This window comes from Ursus arctos, unplaced genomic scaffold (genome assembly GCF_023065955.2).
Source record: "Ursus arctos isolate Adak ecotype North America unplaced genomic scaffold, UrsArc2.0 scaffold_8, whole genome shotgun sequence".
NCBI lineage: Eukaryota > Metazoa > Chordata > Mammalia > Carnivora > Ursidae > Ursus > Ursus arctos.
Window position 1 is genome coordinate 84,312,945 of NW_026623100.1, and position 15,873 is coordinate 84,328,817.

At 48.7% G+C, this 15,873-nt stretch overlaps 1 protein-coding gene across 4 annotated transcripts in view; it reads left to right on the top strand.

Moving 5' to 3' along the window:
* Window positions 1-9,627: 9,627 nt before the first annotated feature.
* Window positions 9,628-15,873, top strand: part of MYT1L (myelin transcription factor 1 like) — a 140,525-nt gene continuing 134,279 nt past the window's right edge. For all 4 annotated transcript variants that reach the window (XM_044379499.3, XM_044379506.3, XM_044379502.3 and 1 more), the window contains exons 1-3: window positions 9,628-9,682; window positions 9,853-9,886; window positions 10,119-10,181. In XM_044379499.3, coding sequence (XP_044235434.2) covers window positions 9,628-9,682; window positions 9,853-9,886; window positions 10,119-10,181 — 152 coding nt within the window. The remainder of the gene's footprint in view (window positions 9,683-9,852; window positions 9,887-10,118; window positions 10,182-15,873) is intronic.

Below are 15,873 nucleotides of genomic sequence, written 5' to 3' on the forward strand. Positions count from 1 at the left end.
TAGAGGGGTCTCAAGCCCTGTTGAAAACGGTGAGCTGGATTGGGGGAGATCATCGAGAGTCCTACACACACACACACGCACACACACACTTTTTAGGTTTTGTAAATATGACGGAGCTCGTGGCCCTGGAAATCGTTACGGAGACTACTCCGGAGCTGTGCACCGTTGCACTGGTCCTGATACTCGGAGGCCGCGAAAGTGTTGCTGTTAGGAAAGGTGATTGCAAACAGAGAGCACAACACCCACCCTGCATCACAAGCGACGTGTGTGCCCAGAACTTGGATGTCGTGAGCATCCTTGCTCTCCACGCCTTTGGGGAAATGCACCACACCTGGAAAATGGAGGAAGGAAACCTTTTTCGAGCACCTGGCACCGTGCCTGGTTCTCCATGGAATCATTTCATTCGAGCCTCTTGGCTGCTCAGGGAGCTTCACAGAGGAGAGAACCACAATCCACAGACGGGACTCTGCCCGGCCTCTCACAGTTAGTAAATGTGGAGCTGGCTGTCACACCTGCCTCTGAGACTCATGTCCATGGAGACGAGCGGGGAACCACTGCTGACACAGAAGGCCCTGACGTGGCCAGTGCTTCCATCCGGGCAGCCGGCAGGCTTCAGGGACTGCACTCCCTATTTGCGGCAGGAGAGGCAGACCCACAGACGTTCGGAAGCCCTCACTGCCACATGTACCCTCCCGACCCACCTGCCCAGTTCAGGCCCTGCCGTGTGTCGGCACTGGGAGGCCCAGGTGGCGCCAGGGTCTGGAGGGGAGGACAGAAGCCGAAACAAGCATGCAAAGACAGTTTGTGATTCCTTTGAAGGCTACCACCAAGTCTCTGCACACTTGTTAGTAGTAACTTGCGGGAAAAAAAGGGGAAATTAAAGAAAAATGACTCCAAGAAGAGGGATGGAGAGAAAATTGAATTATTAAACATGGAGCAAAAGTTCCTGGGCCTGAGACCCAGCTGGCTGCTGGAGAAGCTGGTGCAGGGTAAGGCTCAGCAGCCACAGGCAGCCACCGGCCCCCTCCACGGCCCACGGGAGGCTCTGCCCATGGCCCGGTCTTGAGAGCCAGGATGGCAAGGGCACTCTCTGGAATTCCATGAGATCCCACCACGTCCATGACTCTTCCAGGCCCTGGGACTGAGATGCTCTACCTTGCTTCTTCGAACTCAGGTATCCTCGAGGGCAGAGGGTGCCGGGCAGGAGCAGGAGAGCTGGGCAGCACATGCCCAGGGCACACACCCCACCCAGCCCTGCAGAGTGGAGCTGCTGCAGCAGATAGAACCGGCACATGCCCGATGGTGGGCCATGTCATAGCAGGGGACGGGCTGAAAGAGGCTGTCAGGCGGTGGTGGCTGCTGCGTGGGAACGCTGCCTCTCTAGCCAGCTGTGCAGTGTCTCCAGATCCTCCTTTTTTCCCAGAAAAATCAGAAATCCAGATTTGGATATAAAGTCTCCAGGTTTTTAGCTATTAGCTCGATGTGTTAAGCACTGAGAGCGTAGCAGAACAGTTCTGGGGCCAGATACTGACTTTCAGGCCATGAGACTCATGAACCCCTCCCTGAAACCTGACTTTTAGTGTTTTCCTTCCAGAACCTGATGGCAGGATAAAGTGACACAGCAATAATCAGAAACACGCTCAAATTCCGCAAATCCTGTCTTCAACTCAGGTGCGGGTTTCTAGTCTTACTTCTTCATTTGGGGCCAAAAGAGCAATAGTTACTTTACCAAAAAATAGTTCGGTATTTGGAGGGCACCTGATTTGACATTTCAGCTAATGTTCTGGAAAGAGGCACCCTCCCCGCTCGGCTATTCCGTACTTGAAAGTAAAGACCAGGCTGTGACTGTAAACACAACAGTGAAATATGAAAAAAGCTTTGGCTATGGGCCGTTAGCTTGGACTGTGAGCTCGCAGAGCTGGGCGGCAGCTCCCACTCTCCCTGGGGCCCCCAGCACCCACGGCCCGCGGGCCAAGACGCGCTCCGCACAGCAGACTCCCTCTGCCCACTCTGCCCCTCTGTACCACCCCTCGGGGCTGTCAGGCCTCAACACCATTGTCATACACGATATAAACTGAGAAGCAGATTTTTTATGGATATAAAATTGCCAGGTCACCCAAATATGAGTGAAATCAAACAGGAGTTATTTTGTTAAAAGCCACTGCCTTTATCTCCCTGGAATCACCTTGAAGCCTTTGAAATTTGGGTTTGTTTCAAATGCTCCACTAGGCCTCCCGGTCCCCACGTGGTTGTGAGGAAGCATCCTGGGGCCAAGGACACCCAGGGCTCCTGACAAGCCGACCTCCCACCCTCGGAGGTTGTAAAAGTCTTCCCAGAGGGGCACCTGGGTGTCTCAGTCGTTATGTGTCTGCCTTCGGCTCAGGTCATGATCCCAGGGTCCTGGGATTGAGCCCCACGTCGGGCTCCCTGCTCCACTGGGAGCCTGCTTCTCCCTCTCCCACTCCCCCTGCCTGTGTTCCCTCTCTCACTGGCTGTCTCTCTCTCTGAAAAGAAATAGATAAAATCTTAAAAAATAAAATAAAATAAAATTCTTCCCAGAGCTTTCAGCTTCTTGCCGATAAGAAGTCCAGTGAGCGTGCACACAGACCTCCCGTGGACATGGCGCCACCCCCGCGTGCAGTGCAGTGAGCGTGCACACAGACCTCCCGTGGGCGTGGCGCCACCCCCGCGTGCAGTGCAGTGAGCGTGCACACAGACCTCCCGTGGGCGTGGCGCCACCCCCGCGTGCAGTGCAGTGAGCGTGCACACAGACCTCCCGTGGGCGTGGCGCCACCCCCCACACCCCGCATGCTTGCAGAGAAGCAGAGGCGTCTCCTGCCTGCGGGGGGCAGATATTTCTCTGCTCAGCACTTTATTTGTATTACAGAAGTTTTAAAATTATAATCAAATTATTAATAAATGGTAATTAAGCAACGGAACTGGCCAAGCAAAGCATTAGCTCCCTGTAATTCCTCTTTCATTCATTAATTCACTCCTTTTACCAAAATACACAGCTGCCTGCTGTAAGCCTGTGAACCTTTCTGCCACGTGTCCGCGTGCCTCAAGATACAATCTGCTCTTTCTTGCCAATCTTCTTTGCTTTTGGAGGGCTGGGGGTGGAGTGAACTCCATTAGGCTGTTCTCTCACCTCTGTCAAGCTGAACCCTATCCCCCCAACACATGGGCAGGTCTTGGAGTGAAGAGATGAGGTTCATCCACGAGGCTCAGGGGTCAGCACTGAGCCCTCTGGTGCAGACACCTTAATTCACAACATCCCTGGCAAAATTACTGTGTTAGAATGACACATTTCCCCACAAGGGCTCCTGTTATGGAACATTTTTATTGCCAGCCGTCAGTGCAATGATTGTTAGTTTCTTAGGATGATGCTTAGGATTGTTGCATTACTTTTATTTTTTATTATTTTTAAAGATTTATTTGTTTTAGAGAAGAGAGAACAAGCAAGAGCGGGAGAGGGGCAGAGGGCAAGGGAGAGCTGATCTCAAGCAGACTCCCCGCTGAGCATGGTCAGGACCCTGAGATCAGAGCCTGAGCCAAGATCAAGAGTTGGACAGTCAAAGACTGTGCCACCCAGGCGCCCCTGTTGCATTATTTTTTAAGTGTTAAGTCCCAAACTAGGTGCAGAAGTGGATTGAGGGTTTGGCCTGTGCTGCCTAGGAGGACTTCCTTCCAGGGTTCCCTGATAATACTGGACCCGTGTGTCACCCCAGTGTGACAGTTCTGAGCCCTGAGAGCAAGCACGCATCCCACATTAACAAGGCTGTTCCCATTTTAGCGGTCCCATCTCCGTGTGCCAGAAAAGTCCCCAGATGTCCCAGAAGTTCCAGTAATTTGGCTTTAAAGCCTTGCCTCCCAGACTGCTTTGTTCTTCAAGGAGACGGCATGAGTGTTATTTGTCAGGCCACAAATCTATACTTCTTCTTTTGAAAACATGGCTCCTCCCCCCATAGCACTCAAGCCGCGTCCTCCTCCGTGGCTGGGATGTGCCCAGCGTGTGGTAGTGAGGAGTGTCCCAGAGTTCTCTCAAGACCAGAGCAAAACACGGGCCCTTGTAGACTCACTGGTTTGCCCCCAGGCGCCACGGTTTCCCACGTCACAGCTGAATGTCCGCGCCAGCTGCTGGCACTCAGAACGCCCATCTGGGGAACCGCTAGTGGGGACAGGAGTCCAAGGACAGTATGGCACTTCACTTGATATTATGCATGAACTGTCTACCTTTTTAGGACGTGGTGACAGGGAATCCACAGATAAAGTGAGGACGCTGCTTCCCTGCTCCGTTCCCATGATGGTCAGGTTTTACGGAGCCGTGTTTTTGTAATGACTTTCTGAATTGTGTTATGCCACCTACTTAAACTTACGGACAAATTCACAACATAATTAGCCCCCAAATCTTCTCATTCAAATGAACTTCAGATATGCTCGTTTCTATCACATCCTGTGTTCCACCCGCGGGCGACAAGTGTGTGACGTGGGTCCCGCGGAAGTGGGCTCCCTTCTGGGTCGCCGTGCCACACTCAGGGCCATGGGCCCGGCAGAGGGGGCCTAGCTGCATCTGCATTTTCTCATTTGCCGCATAATTCCTGTTTGTCATTTCCTCTCTTGCGCCCCTGCTGGCGCCATACTTACGCTCACCACGCACGCACATGGAAGGCGATGGGGTGATGAGGCTGCGGGGCTGGGGTCTGGCCTCCTTCTGCTGAGGGTGTTCTCACTGGTTACCAGACCTCACTGAGAAAGGTTAGGAAGGAAAAGTAGGAGCAGACAAGCCACGGCTTTTCCACGTGTTTTATCTGCCTCGTCTGCCCTCATTTTCATCCTGCGAGGTTGGAGACCTAACACTGAACCAGCCACAAACCATGACACGTGACCCGTCCACCTCTCCTAACTTTGCGACTTCTTAACAATATACTGTCTTGTCACTTAATGTAAGTGGGCAGAAATCCTGCAATTTAATATATTTTCGGTACATTTCACTACAATATATATTTCACTAAAACTCAGAACACTTTGTCGTATGGGGGAAAATGATCCTTAATGGCTATAGTACTCATTCTAAATGCAGTCCAAGGGTGAGAACATACAGGGTCAGATTCTTGCCGATCTCGACAGAAGGGTTTTTATGAGCCAAGACTTCCTGAGTCTGGGTGGGGACACGGAGGCGGCGGTGTCCATCGCGAGAGGGTGGACATGTAGGGCCAGGCCTCGGTGACCCAGGGGACAGAATTCTCGGGAATAAGAGTGCAGGGAAAAAACATGGGCACGCAGTTTGACCTGCGCCCTTGGTTTGGCCGGACGCTCTGGCTTCTCTTCACTCTTCCTCGCCCAGACTTGCTTGGGAGCCACACCACTTAGTAAATGAACTTCAGCTCCTGCCCATGCGCAGCCCCGTCCTGATGGTGCTAATGAGCAGTGAAAGGACCCGATGCTGAACAGCAGGAGGTGAAAGATAGGGTCTGGCTAATTGACAAAATGGGTAATTGCTTCCTGAATAATTGAGGGGCAGCTCTGGGGGAAAGAGCTCGGGGCTCAGCTGCGTCCAGTCCGAGCTCTGCACCGGGAGGCCCTGTCGCTCCCACCCTGGTCCCGCCGGAAGGCGCAGCCGGTGTGCAGAGCGCAGGGTGGTGGTCAGCAGGCTCCTGCAGAGCCAGGACTCCCAGCGCCCCTCCCTGGGGCTCGCAGCCGGAAAGCAGCCTCCAAGAGCTGACAGAACTTCAACGAACGAATGAGTGTTTGATGTAGATGATATTCTGTAATCCTCATGAGGGCTCAACCTGAAGAAAGTGTGCACTTTGTGGGGTGAACAGAGGGAAGATTATAAACTCAGTCCTGATTCCAAGTGTCAAGTTTACGATATCGTAAAATAATTAGGTCGCTCTCTCTTCAATACGTCAGTTTGATAGCTTTTGTGGGTCCTAAAGTAAATGTCTTCCATTTGAGACTTTTCTTTAAGTACAAAACCATTTAGGGTTCCTAAAAAACACTCTCCTTATTCTAAATATAAGCACTGGACTTTAAAGTAAAAGCATTCATGCTAAGGTAGGCTTGAAGGGTGTGTTTGCCGAATGTGAGTTACTGGGGAGAAGGGGTCAGCACGCGAGCCATGACAGCAGGGTTCTCGGTCTCTGGCCCCAGAGGAACAGACTCTGAAGTGCAGTTCACGGGGCGCTGCCAGGTGTGGCCGCCAGCGGAGGGAAAGCCACGGAAAGCCATGGGACAACAGAAACCTGCCTTTGGGGGTGGCGGGCAGGCCCGGGGTCCCCGGAGCAGCAGGTGTGTGGGCGAGCCCGTGGTGTCCGTTGGCCTTTGACCATGCGCTTGTAGGTATAAACGTCAGAGATGGAAACGCTCCTCAAACTCTGGGCGATGGTGAATGTTACACTTTCTGCTTCATCTGAACCTCGCTGGCATTCGCACACATCAGAACACGTGAGTCGAGGCAAAATTTAAAACCGTTTTGAGCTCTTTGGTTTTGGGCTTCATTCGCAGAAGGAGAAAGAAAAAGGAAACCCCCGTTTGCTGGGTGTCTGCTGTACATTGGGTGCTCTGCGGACTGTTTTATAATTACGAGGAACCCGCACAGAGAGCAGAGCACATTCTAGAGCCTGAAACTTCATGCAGGACGAGCCTGGACCCAACAAGGACAGGAGTGGCTGGAATGGCCCCACAGCAGACCCGGTTCCGGTGGGAATTGAACACACAGCAGGGAAGGGTATTGCAGGATGCTGGGAAAAGTGTTCTTTATTTAATGAGTGATTAGTGGCAGAAGTAACTGTATCTGGAAGGAAATAAGATTGTCCTTCTATATGTAAAAAATGGATTAACGTAAAAAATAATTTTTATACAACCATATGAGCAATTAGCTAATCAGGCCAAGTTTTTGAATTTAAGACCCACAGAGGAGTGGTAGCGTCAGCCCCCTGGTGACAAGTTCTGTCCTGAGTTACAGCTGAGGGCAGGGGAGTGGGGTTCTAAAGGCAGGTTTGCCGTCAGAGGCTGTGGCAGCACGAGGAACAGGGCACGCAGGGTGACCGGCCCATGGTGCTCCTGGAAGGGACTGAGTGACCTGCACCCTGTGAAGACGGCCCCAGCAAACCCCTGAGCCCTGTCCTTCCTCAGGGCCCCCCAAATGCACCCCAGGCCTGCAGACCCCAGGGTCTTTGCACATCCCCTTCCCTCTGCCTGGAACATGTGCTCCCCCGCTTTTAACTTCAAACCTGCAATTAACCTTGAAAACTCAGCTCAAACTCCTCCCCCCCAAGCCCCTCTTTCTCGCCCAGAATGGGTTAGACACAGCGCTCCCAAGCTCCGCCTGCCCCAGTGAGGACAGTTCTCCAGTGATCTCCTCCAGCACCAAGTTAGCACTCAGTGTTGAATTCCTTAAAGAATAGGATTTCACCCCATTATCTCTGCATCCCCGGTCCTATGACAGGTGCGTGGCATGGCAGAAGACACGCTGCTTCCACAGAATGTGACGCAGGGTGTTCCCCATCACCTTCCTGAACGCTAGCTCGCTTTTGCCTCGTGTCATGTGGGCCCGATCTGCTTTGCTAAAATTTTACAGTGTTTGGAAAATTTTCCCATGTGACGTGATTTTGTAGCATCGACGTGTTCCCCAGAGGTGCTGGGGACTTATTCTGCAAATCCACAAGCGCGCTGCCCTCTGGGATTCCAGCCCCCAAGCCTGGCTGTGCCGAACAGCAGAGGAGGGGCAGGTGACCAGGCCGCTGCGTCGTGCTTGTTTTCCTTAAAAGGTTTCTAAGTTCTTCCTCCGTGCCTCTTCCCTGGACCTGCATTCCTGGAGTGAGCTGCCCCCTGCACGGAGGCCGGCACAGGGCTCCTTCTCAGAGGGCTGGCTGGCTCTGCCTCCCCTCCCCACCCGCTCCTGCTCCCCGCACATGCCCTCCAACTGCCGCAAAATTAGTTTTTCTAAAATACACTTGTGAGGCACATCCCCAGCCCCCATGCTCGGGGACATCTGCTGGGTCAACGGGCCCCTCCCGGGTCTGCCAGGCCCTCAAAGCACGCCGTCCCTACTCTCCCCGTGGCCTGAGCCCCCCACTGCACATCAAGTCTGTCTCTTCTTGCTTGTGCCACCTCCCTGACCTGCCTGCTTCCCATAAAAAAGGTCCCCTCACTCGTTCATGCAACAGCTCAGTTTCCTGGGTCTCCACACAAGGTAAAATACAACCTTTCTTTTGTCAACAGACGATTCTGAAATCCCACAGCTTTCCTGATGAAGTCTTTCCTCAGTCACCCATCTCACACTGGCTCCTCCTTTTCTCAAATTCCTATCTTATCGAATCTGGCACAATCCTAGGTCTGCACACACATCTCCCATTAAAAGATATTAAGCTCATTAAATGAGCTGTATTTTTTTATGATCTGTATTTTTTCCTTTGCTGCTGCCTGACTCAGCACACAGTATTAATCAGTAGTAATCTGGTGGTTAGCTGCCAGGAAGCGTCCATCAGGGGCTGCCAGTTTAGTACAGGGACGCCTCGGTGTTGCCTCCACGGAGGATCACGGCTTACGAGCAGCTTGCAGTAAGAGCAGATCTGCCCTGTCTGCTTCACGTGAGTCTGAAGGAGCCCCGTCCATCTCACGGCCCTTCTGCACCCCATTGTGACCTCCTCATCCTAACTTGTGGAGGACAAGTTAGGGGTCGCTTGGATGGGCAAGGACGTCACAGATGGGCGTGAGATGTCCTGTCCTTGTGATGGGAGTACATCTATCCTTACGGCTCTTCTCTCTTCAGCCCCTCTCTTGTGTTGAGTGAAATTCTCCTACTGTGCAGCTTTGCTGTGTCTGTTACTCGTCCGGGTGGAAGTATCTGGTGAGCCAGTGCACGAGCACTATGTTCACCTGCCCAGCAATGGTCCCTTACCTTGAAGACGATGCGTAAGCCAGGTGGCTTGGCTTCAGGGCCCTGAACCAAAACAACTACTTGGATGACCTTGGACAAGTCACATCTATAAAATAGATGTAATAAAGATACCTTTCTTACAAAATTGTTGTGATAATGCAGAAAATGCTTTGTAATCTCCAAAGGGTGAGATGTGTCCGTTACTATGAGCACAGGGCCTGTGTCCCCGGGACGCACCCTAACAACTTAGAGCAAAGCGGGCGGCGACTGTATCCGAAACTAAATGACAGAGTCAGCCCCCACATTAAACGCATCCTACTGCTGCACCCGCCTCCTCTTCTCTTGATGGTGTGATCGGATTACACCTTCAGTTCCAGACTACATGTATGTAGCTTCTTGCACATGTAATGTCTATCTCTTATGTTCTTGGTACAAATTAGGCAGCTCAGAATTAACCCAGATAGACCCCTATCCACCTTTGAAAAGGGTAAACAGTCTGCCCCTGAGCCTTCATCAAAGTCCCCCGTTACTGAGGGCGGGGCCTCCTGATGAAGCGTTCCTTGGAAGGTCGAGGTCTGCTTTGTTTTTTTTTAAGTAACACGGTTAGATTGCCTGATGCTTTCCTCCCCACGCATGTCTCATAGAGGGCCCCCCCATAACCACTGAAATCCCAGGGCTTGGCTGCATATGCCGCAGGCCCTCGCGAGCAGGAGCCGCTCACTGACCGCCTGCTCATCTATCCACAGATGGAGGTGGACGCCGAGGAGAAGCGTCATCGTACACGGTCCAAAGGGGTTCGAGGTACGTCCATGCATCCCCAAGCCCCTGGAAGCCCTGCTCAGGGCCGCCTGCACCCTGTGGAGCTGTGTGCACCGTTCATTCGAACCCCTGCTCTGACACTGCCCTCTCGATAGCTTTCTGTGGGAGAGGGGATGTGTGATAAATTTCTGTCTGTTTCCATCTCTCTGCAGTTCCCGTGGAACCAGCCATACAAGAGCTCTTCAGGTTAGTGCTCTGTGGGCAAAATGTATCCCCATTAGCAATTTAGAAAATCCATGCCTTTTAATGGGCAGACTGCACTCCTGCTTGCTCCTGCCCTGCTGTTCTGATGGAAGACCTGCTAATAAAAAGTACCCCTAATTGTCCCCCCCGTCTGTGTACCCTCCCTCGCGATGCTCCCAAAGCGCTCGGTCTCCCCCGCCAGAGCTGCCGTGTAATTACCTCTCTCCCTTTGCAGCTGTCCCACGCCTGGCTGTGACGGCAGTGGTCACGTCAGTGGCAAATATGCAAGACACAGAAGGTAACGACCCCCTTTTTCACAATGTACTGTGTACAGTGGCTTGCCTAGGGACCCACACCAAGGGGTGACAATGAGTGGGGGGTGTTCTTGGAAAATAGTGTTGTCTTTTCCTCCTCTGATGTAAACTCAGCCTTTGGTTTCATGTACAGGGTCTCCAGGCAGAATTTATGATAACACATAAGACAACACAAATTAAGACCAGCCTTAAACTCATTTTCCCACATACACAGGGGCATGCTAAGAACCTCCCTCTGCCTCACTGAGATGGCCTGTTTGTCCTTGCCCATTTGCTCATTCTGGTAGCTGCAGGGTGGTGGTAAGCACGGAGGATAAATGAGAGTATGACCTTCCTGATCTTCCTGCAGGAACTCAGCTTCCATAATTCAACCATTTCTCCTGGGAAAGGAAGCCCAAGCGGGCACCCAGGCAGCTGCAGGGGGAGGTTCTGGCAGGAGATTAATGTCCAGGACAGATCACACTAATGAGACTTCGGGGCTTAAATGATTATATCATTCCTGTAAATTCTGGGGTTTAGGTCCAAAACAGAGGTGGGTGTGGAGAACATCTACGAGATCAGGTGGCTAGGTAATTACCACTAAAAGTGCATCACAGCAGAATTATATCACATGCACCTCAGGGCTGAGAGTCATGAAAAGATCGGTCTTTAGATTCACTTTTCCATAAGGAATTTCTTCCTGGGATATTAATGCAGCTGTACCTTTTAATGGAAGATGTAGGTTATGAGGAGTTAGAGATATTTACAGGCTCTATGATAAATTTTCAGCTAATTTTTCACAAATTAGGCTGCTAGGACTAAAGTTGTTCATCCTAACGAGCCATCAAGAACCAAGCCCACATGATGAAAGCTCAGATGCTCGAGCAGGTGGGCCGGCCGCACCTCGGGGTGACCTTCTTTCACTGCCTGACGTTTTATTTCCTTTTCAGCTGAACATTAATTTATGGGTGAAATCAAGCAATTATTTTGATTGTCCTTCAGTAAAATCAAGGGAAAAATTACAAATTACTCCCCAAGTCCCCACGGTAGCATTTGAGGAGACAGGGTATTTTTAATGAGCCTCCATGATGAAATGGTTGTCAGACTTCTGTTACATACTAAAGGAGTGTTTTTGAGAGAATTTTGTGATTTAAAACATTAACTTATCATATTACTATTGCTCTTGTATATTATAGTAAATTACCAGACACGTAAGTTAAATAATTGGTTTCTTTCAAGTATTTCTGTTATTTTATAAAGGTATATGTATGTTAATTCTTAATCTAAGAGTTTTTAAAACCACATTGCTTATATTTTCAATGAAAAACAAGTTGGCGGACCATGAATGAAATCAAGTCTTTCCCTTAATCATCTCTTGATTCATCAATGGTTAAACTTTATCATCCTGTCACTAAAAGAAATTATTACATTTGGCTAAAAAGTTCGGATTAGATGTCTGTTAGATGTAATTTGATAATCACAGATTTTCAGGAAAAACTATGAAGTTTCCAAAGAATCACTTGGAGCACATTCTTACCCAAGGTGCATCTCGTCCAGCTGTGGACACTCGTGTCCCCGCGAGGTCTCCCTGTGAGATCTCCATCCCGTGTAAACAGTAACTGAGGCTTAGCTTGGGGATGGCTTGAAGATGGCCAGGCTTCATTTTCCTTTGAGACATGATGCTGGTGTGAGCACAGAACACCCCAAACCTTACAGAAGTGAAGAAGGTGGCATGTTAGAGAAGATTCACAGAAACAGCCAGTTTAGACAATTTCTCAACAAATGGTTTAATTTAAAATAATCTCATAATTTTTACCATGTACTGTATTCTATGTAATTATTAGAACTCCTAATATTTTAGTAGAAATGGTTCATGTGGTGGCAATGGATGAAGAACAATTTTCCAGGACGGGACATGGGTTCTAGTTTCCCCGGCACCGCTAGCCTACTGAGGGGGGTTGGACAAATTATTTAACATTTACGGACTTCGATTTCCTCAGCTTTAGAATGAGATGCTTACAGACTTGTTACATAAAACCAATTACCACTCAAAACTCATTTCACCGATGCGCCAGTTCTCAAGAGGAATGTCGGTGTGGTATCAAGTGAAGTTTTCGAGTTTTATTTTTGATGTCTACCTATTATCAGTAACTTTTTATTGAGTATAGTTGACGCACTATGCTAGGTTAGTTTCAGGTGTACCGCATGATGGTTTGACAACTCTGTACGTTATGCTGTGACCATCATGAGTGCAGCCCCCGCCTGTCCCCACACGACACTGTTACGGTAGCATTTACTGTATTCCCTGTGCATCCCCGTGGCTTATCCATCCCATAACTGGAGGCTGTACCTCCCGCTCCCCTTCACCCATTTTGCCCCTCCCCCTGCCTTCCTCCCCAGTGGTAACCCTGAGTTTGTTCTCTGTACTTATGGGTCAGTTGCTGGTTTTTTGTTTGTTTGTTTCTTTGTTGTTGTTGTTTTTTAGATTCAACATATGATATTTGCCTTTGTCTGACTTATTTTACTTAGCATAATCCCTTCTAGGCCCATCCATATTGTTGCAGATGGTAAGATTTTCTTCTTTCTGATGGCTGAGGAATAGTCCACTGTATACACACCACCTCTTCTTTATCCATTCATCAGTCGATGGACACTTGGGCTGCTTCCGTGTCTTGGCCGTGGTAGATAATGCTGCCGTGAACATTCAGGGCTGCATGTATCCCTTCGAATTAGTGTTTTTGCATTCTTTGGATAAATACATTTTAGTGGAATTGCTGGGTCATAGGGTAGTTCTGTTTCTAACTTTTTCAGGAATCTCCATACTGATTTCCAGACTGGCTGCACCAGTTTGCATTCCCACCAACAGTGCATGAGGGCTCCCCTTTCTCCACATCTTTGCCAACACCTTTTGTTTCTTGTCTTTTTGATTCTAGCCATTCTGACAGGTGTGAGGTGATAGATCATTGTGGTTTTGATTTGCATTTCCCTGATGATTATATATGACCAGTAATTTTTTATTAGCAGAATTTCTCAAACTGAAAAGCTGTTTCTTGTAATAGATAAGACTCGTGTATACACTAACATCTTAGGTCCGGTGCTATTTCAAATCTGTTGATTTCAATTATTTCTGGCTTTAAAAGATTTCCTGCTACCAAAGTTTCTCCCCTCCTACAGCTATTTATGGACATAAATATGTGCACACACCCCACAACACAAGTGTGATGTTGACCTCTGCTGCTCCGTCCCTGCTGAGACTCAGCCTCCTCCCATATGACAAGAGTGGCAGCCTGAGTCTTGGTTTTGATGAAATTACCCATCCTTTTGGTCTTTTAGCAATAAAATTTTCAGTGAATATATTCCTCTTAGGGATGTAATTTCATTTTATTCATATAGCATATCAGTTCATAGCCAAGTAAAAAAGCGTTTTAGTATGTGGACAGATCCACTTATTTGAACATACAAAAAGTAATTTCAGGAAAGTGGGGGGAATCTATCATGTAAATTTAAAAAAATTTTTTTAGGACATTTGTTACCAAGTGATAGAATGATGCCTACCAGTTAATCTTTATTTTTAGCATAGGAAAATAAGGAAATAAAAATCAAGTACACTTTCCCTATTCCAGACTGTCACTTTGTGGGGCACACGCTTGCACGGACCCCCAGTGGCTGCCACACTGCCTTTGTGCTGTGTGGGCTTCCCACGGTAGCTGCTGAACTGGATGGCTTCGTTAGTGACGTTTCCTCAGTCTGACAGAGGTAGGGCTGTGGGTCTGTAAGAAACTGGGACTAGAGCTTAGAGGAGAATCAACCACTGCGTAATACCTGTGAAAAAGGAATTTGCAATTTAAGATCCTGGTAAAAAATTTGGGGTGTAGAGCTAACGTTATAATACTTCTTTTAATAGATGGTCCACTTTACTTCAAAAATCGTGTGCTTAAACAAGAGATAATCTGTTTATGGGTATTTATTTGTGTTCACAGTTCATGAACAATTTGAGGTAGCTGATAAACACATGTGCAACTGCACAATTTAAAGTTGAATCAAACAGATAAATTAGGAAAAACATAAGGGAAATAGAAACATAATTTTACCAGAAACCCAGATATAGCAGAGGTTTGGATACAGTTTTACATTTTGTTCTGAGTCTCCTGGCAGCCAAGGCATAAATGAGAAAAGTGAATGATGGTTTCCATTATCTGATACGAGTTCCATCAGTTCCTGAGCACTGAAGAAAAATACGTTTGCACCCCCATATACGGACCAGCGGAGATCCAAGCAAGTCACCGTTCTGTGTCCTGGTAGGACCAGGCATCTCATGAAGCTGATCAGTATAACAAACACTTATCTTCAGAAACATCGTTAGTATCTAGAAGCATGTGACTTTTGCTTTTCCTGCCTGAGGTCTTATGTTATTGGCATATAAGTATGACAAAAACACTACGGACTTTGCAGTCAGGGCCAGAAATAATTCTCCCATTACGAACCCAAGTACTAACCCAAGTCTCTTCTGTATGTGGTGAATCTGACCTCTTTCTTTGGACCTGTGGTCACACAGCCTTGTGCATGGCCCAGGAAGTTCTGCTCTGCCGAGGACATGAGACTTTTCTTAGCAGTACTTACAGGTAGCTAGAGACATTCTTGTATCTCGAACGTGGGTCCAACTACAGGGATTCCTTTGCAGATGGGAAAACGCACTCTTGGTCATCCTAAGTGGGTTTTCCAAATTAGATGCCCAAGTTCTGGGACAGGAGCTTCCTGAGCTGCCTCGGCTCTCCTCCCCACCATGTCCTCTCCCAGAACGCCAGCACTGTGACCTGTTAGCATTGAGAACACCCATGGGTGTAAAGCAAGTAGCTCCCCACACGCCCAAAGCTATTCCTACAGCGGGTGGGCGGCAGGAGAAAACGGAATGCCTGGAAGCCACACACTTGGAATTCAGGAAGTTGCCAGCCTGTGGCTTTGTTGGCAGGGTAGGGCCCAGGCCAGGTAGGGAGCACATAGACCCAGCCGAAAGCCTGCGGTGTGGTGTGAACAATGCCACAGGGCAGGGCGTCCGTGGCTGCTGAGCCAGACCCCTGAGCTGGGGGGCTGCCACAGGCTAGGACGTGAAGGCCTCAGCATTTTCTGGTGACGTACCCCAAATCAAGGATGAAGATGTCGAGGAAAGGTGGGGATATAGTGACGGGAAGTCCCACGTGTCACTCTTCATCTAAAATCATTTTAGCAGTTGAGCTAGCTGATATAAAGAGATGTTGTGTGATTCATCCAGAGCATTGCTTGAACTAAGATATGAGCAAAATGCCAAATGTCAAAGCCTTGTTCATGTTAAAGACAAAGTAAAACAATGTTTAGAAAGGGGCAGGTCTCTAAAAACTAAACTTGCCATCAAAATAGCGGCCAGTTTACTGTTCTTAAAGTTTTAAAAATTTTTCCCAGTACCGATTAGAAATAGGAATAATAAAAATTTATTAATATCTATTACAGATTAATACTAAACCATGCACAGGAGTTTGAATTTTAGCCTTTTAAAAAATCGTTACACACCTACTGGAACATTTGAAATTATTGGATTTGCTTACTTCTTTCTGAACAGTGATTTTTGTATAAGCCTCTAATGAGAGAAAGAGAGAGAGAGATGGAGGGAGAGAGAGAGGGAGAGAAGGAGTGAGGTGGCCATTTATTCTTCACTTACCTGTT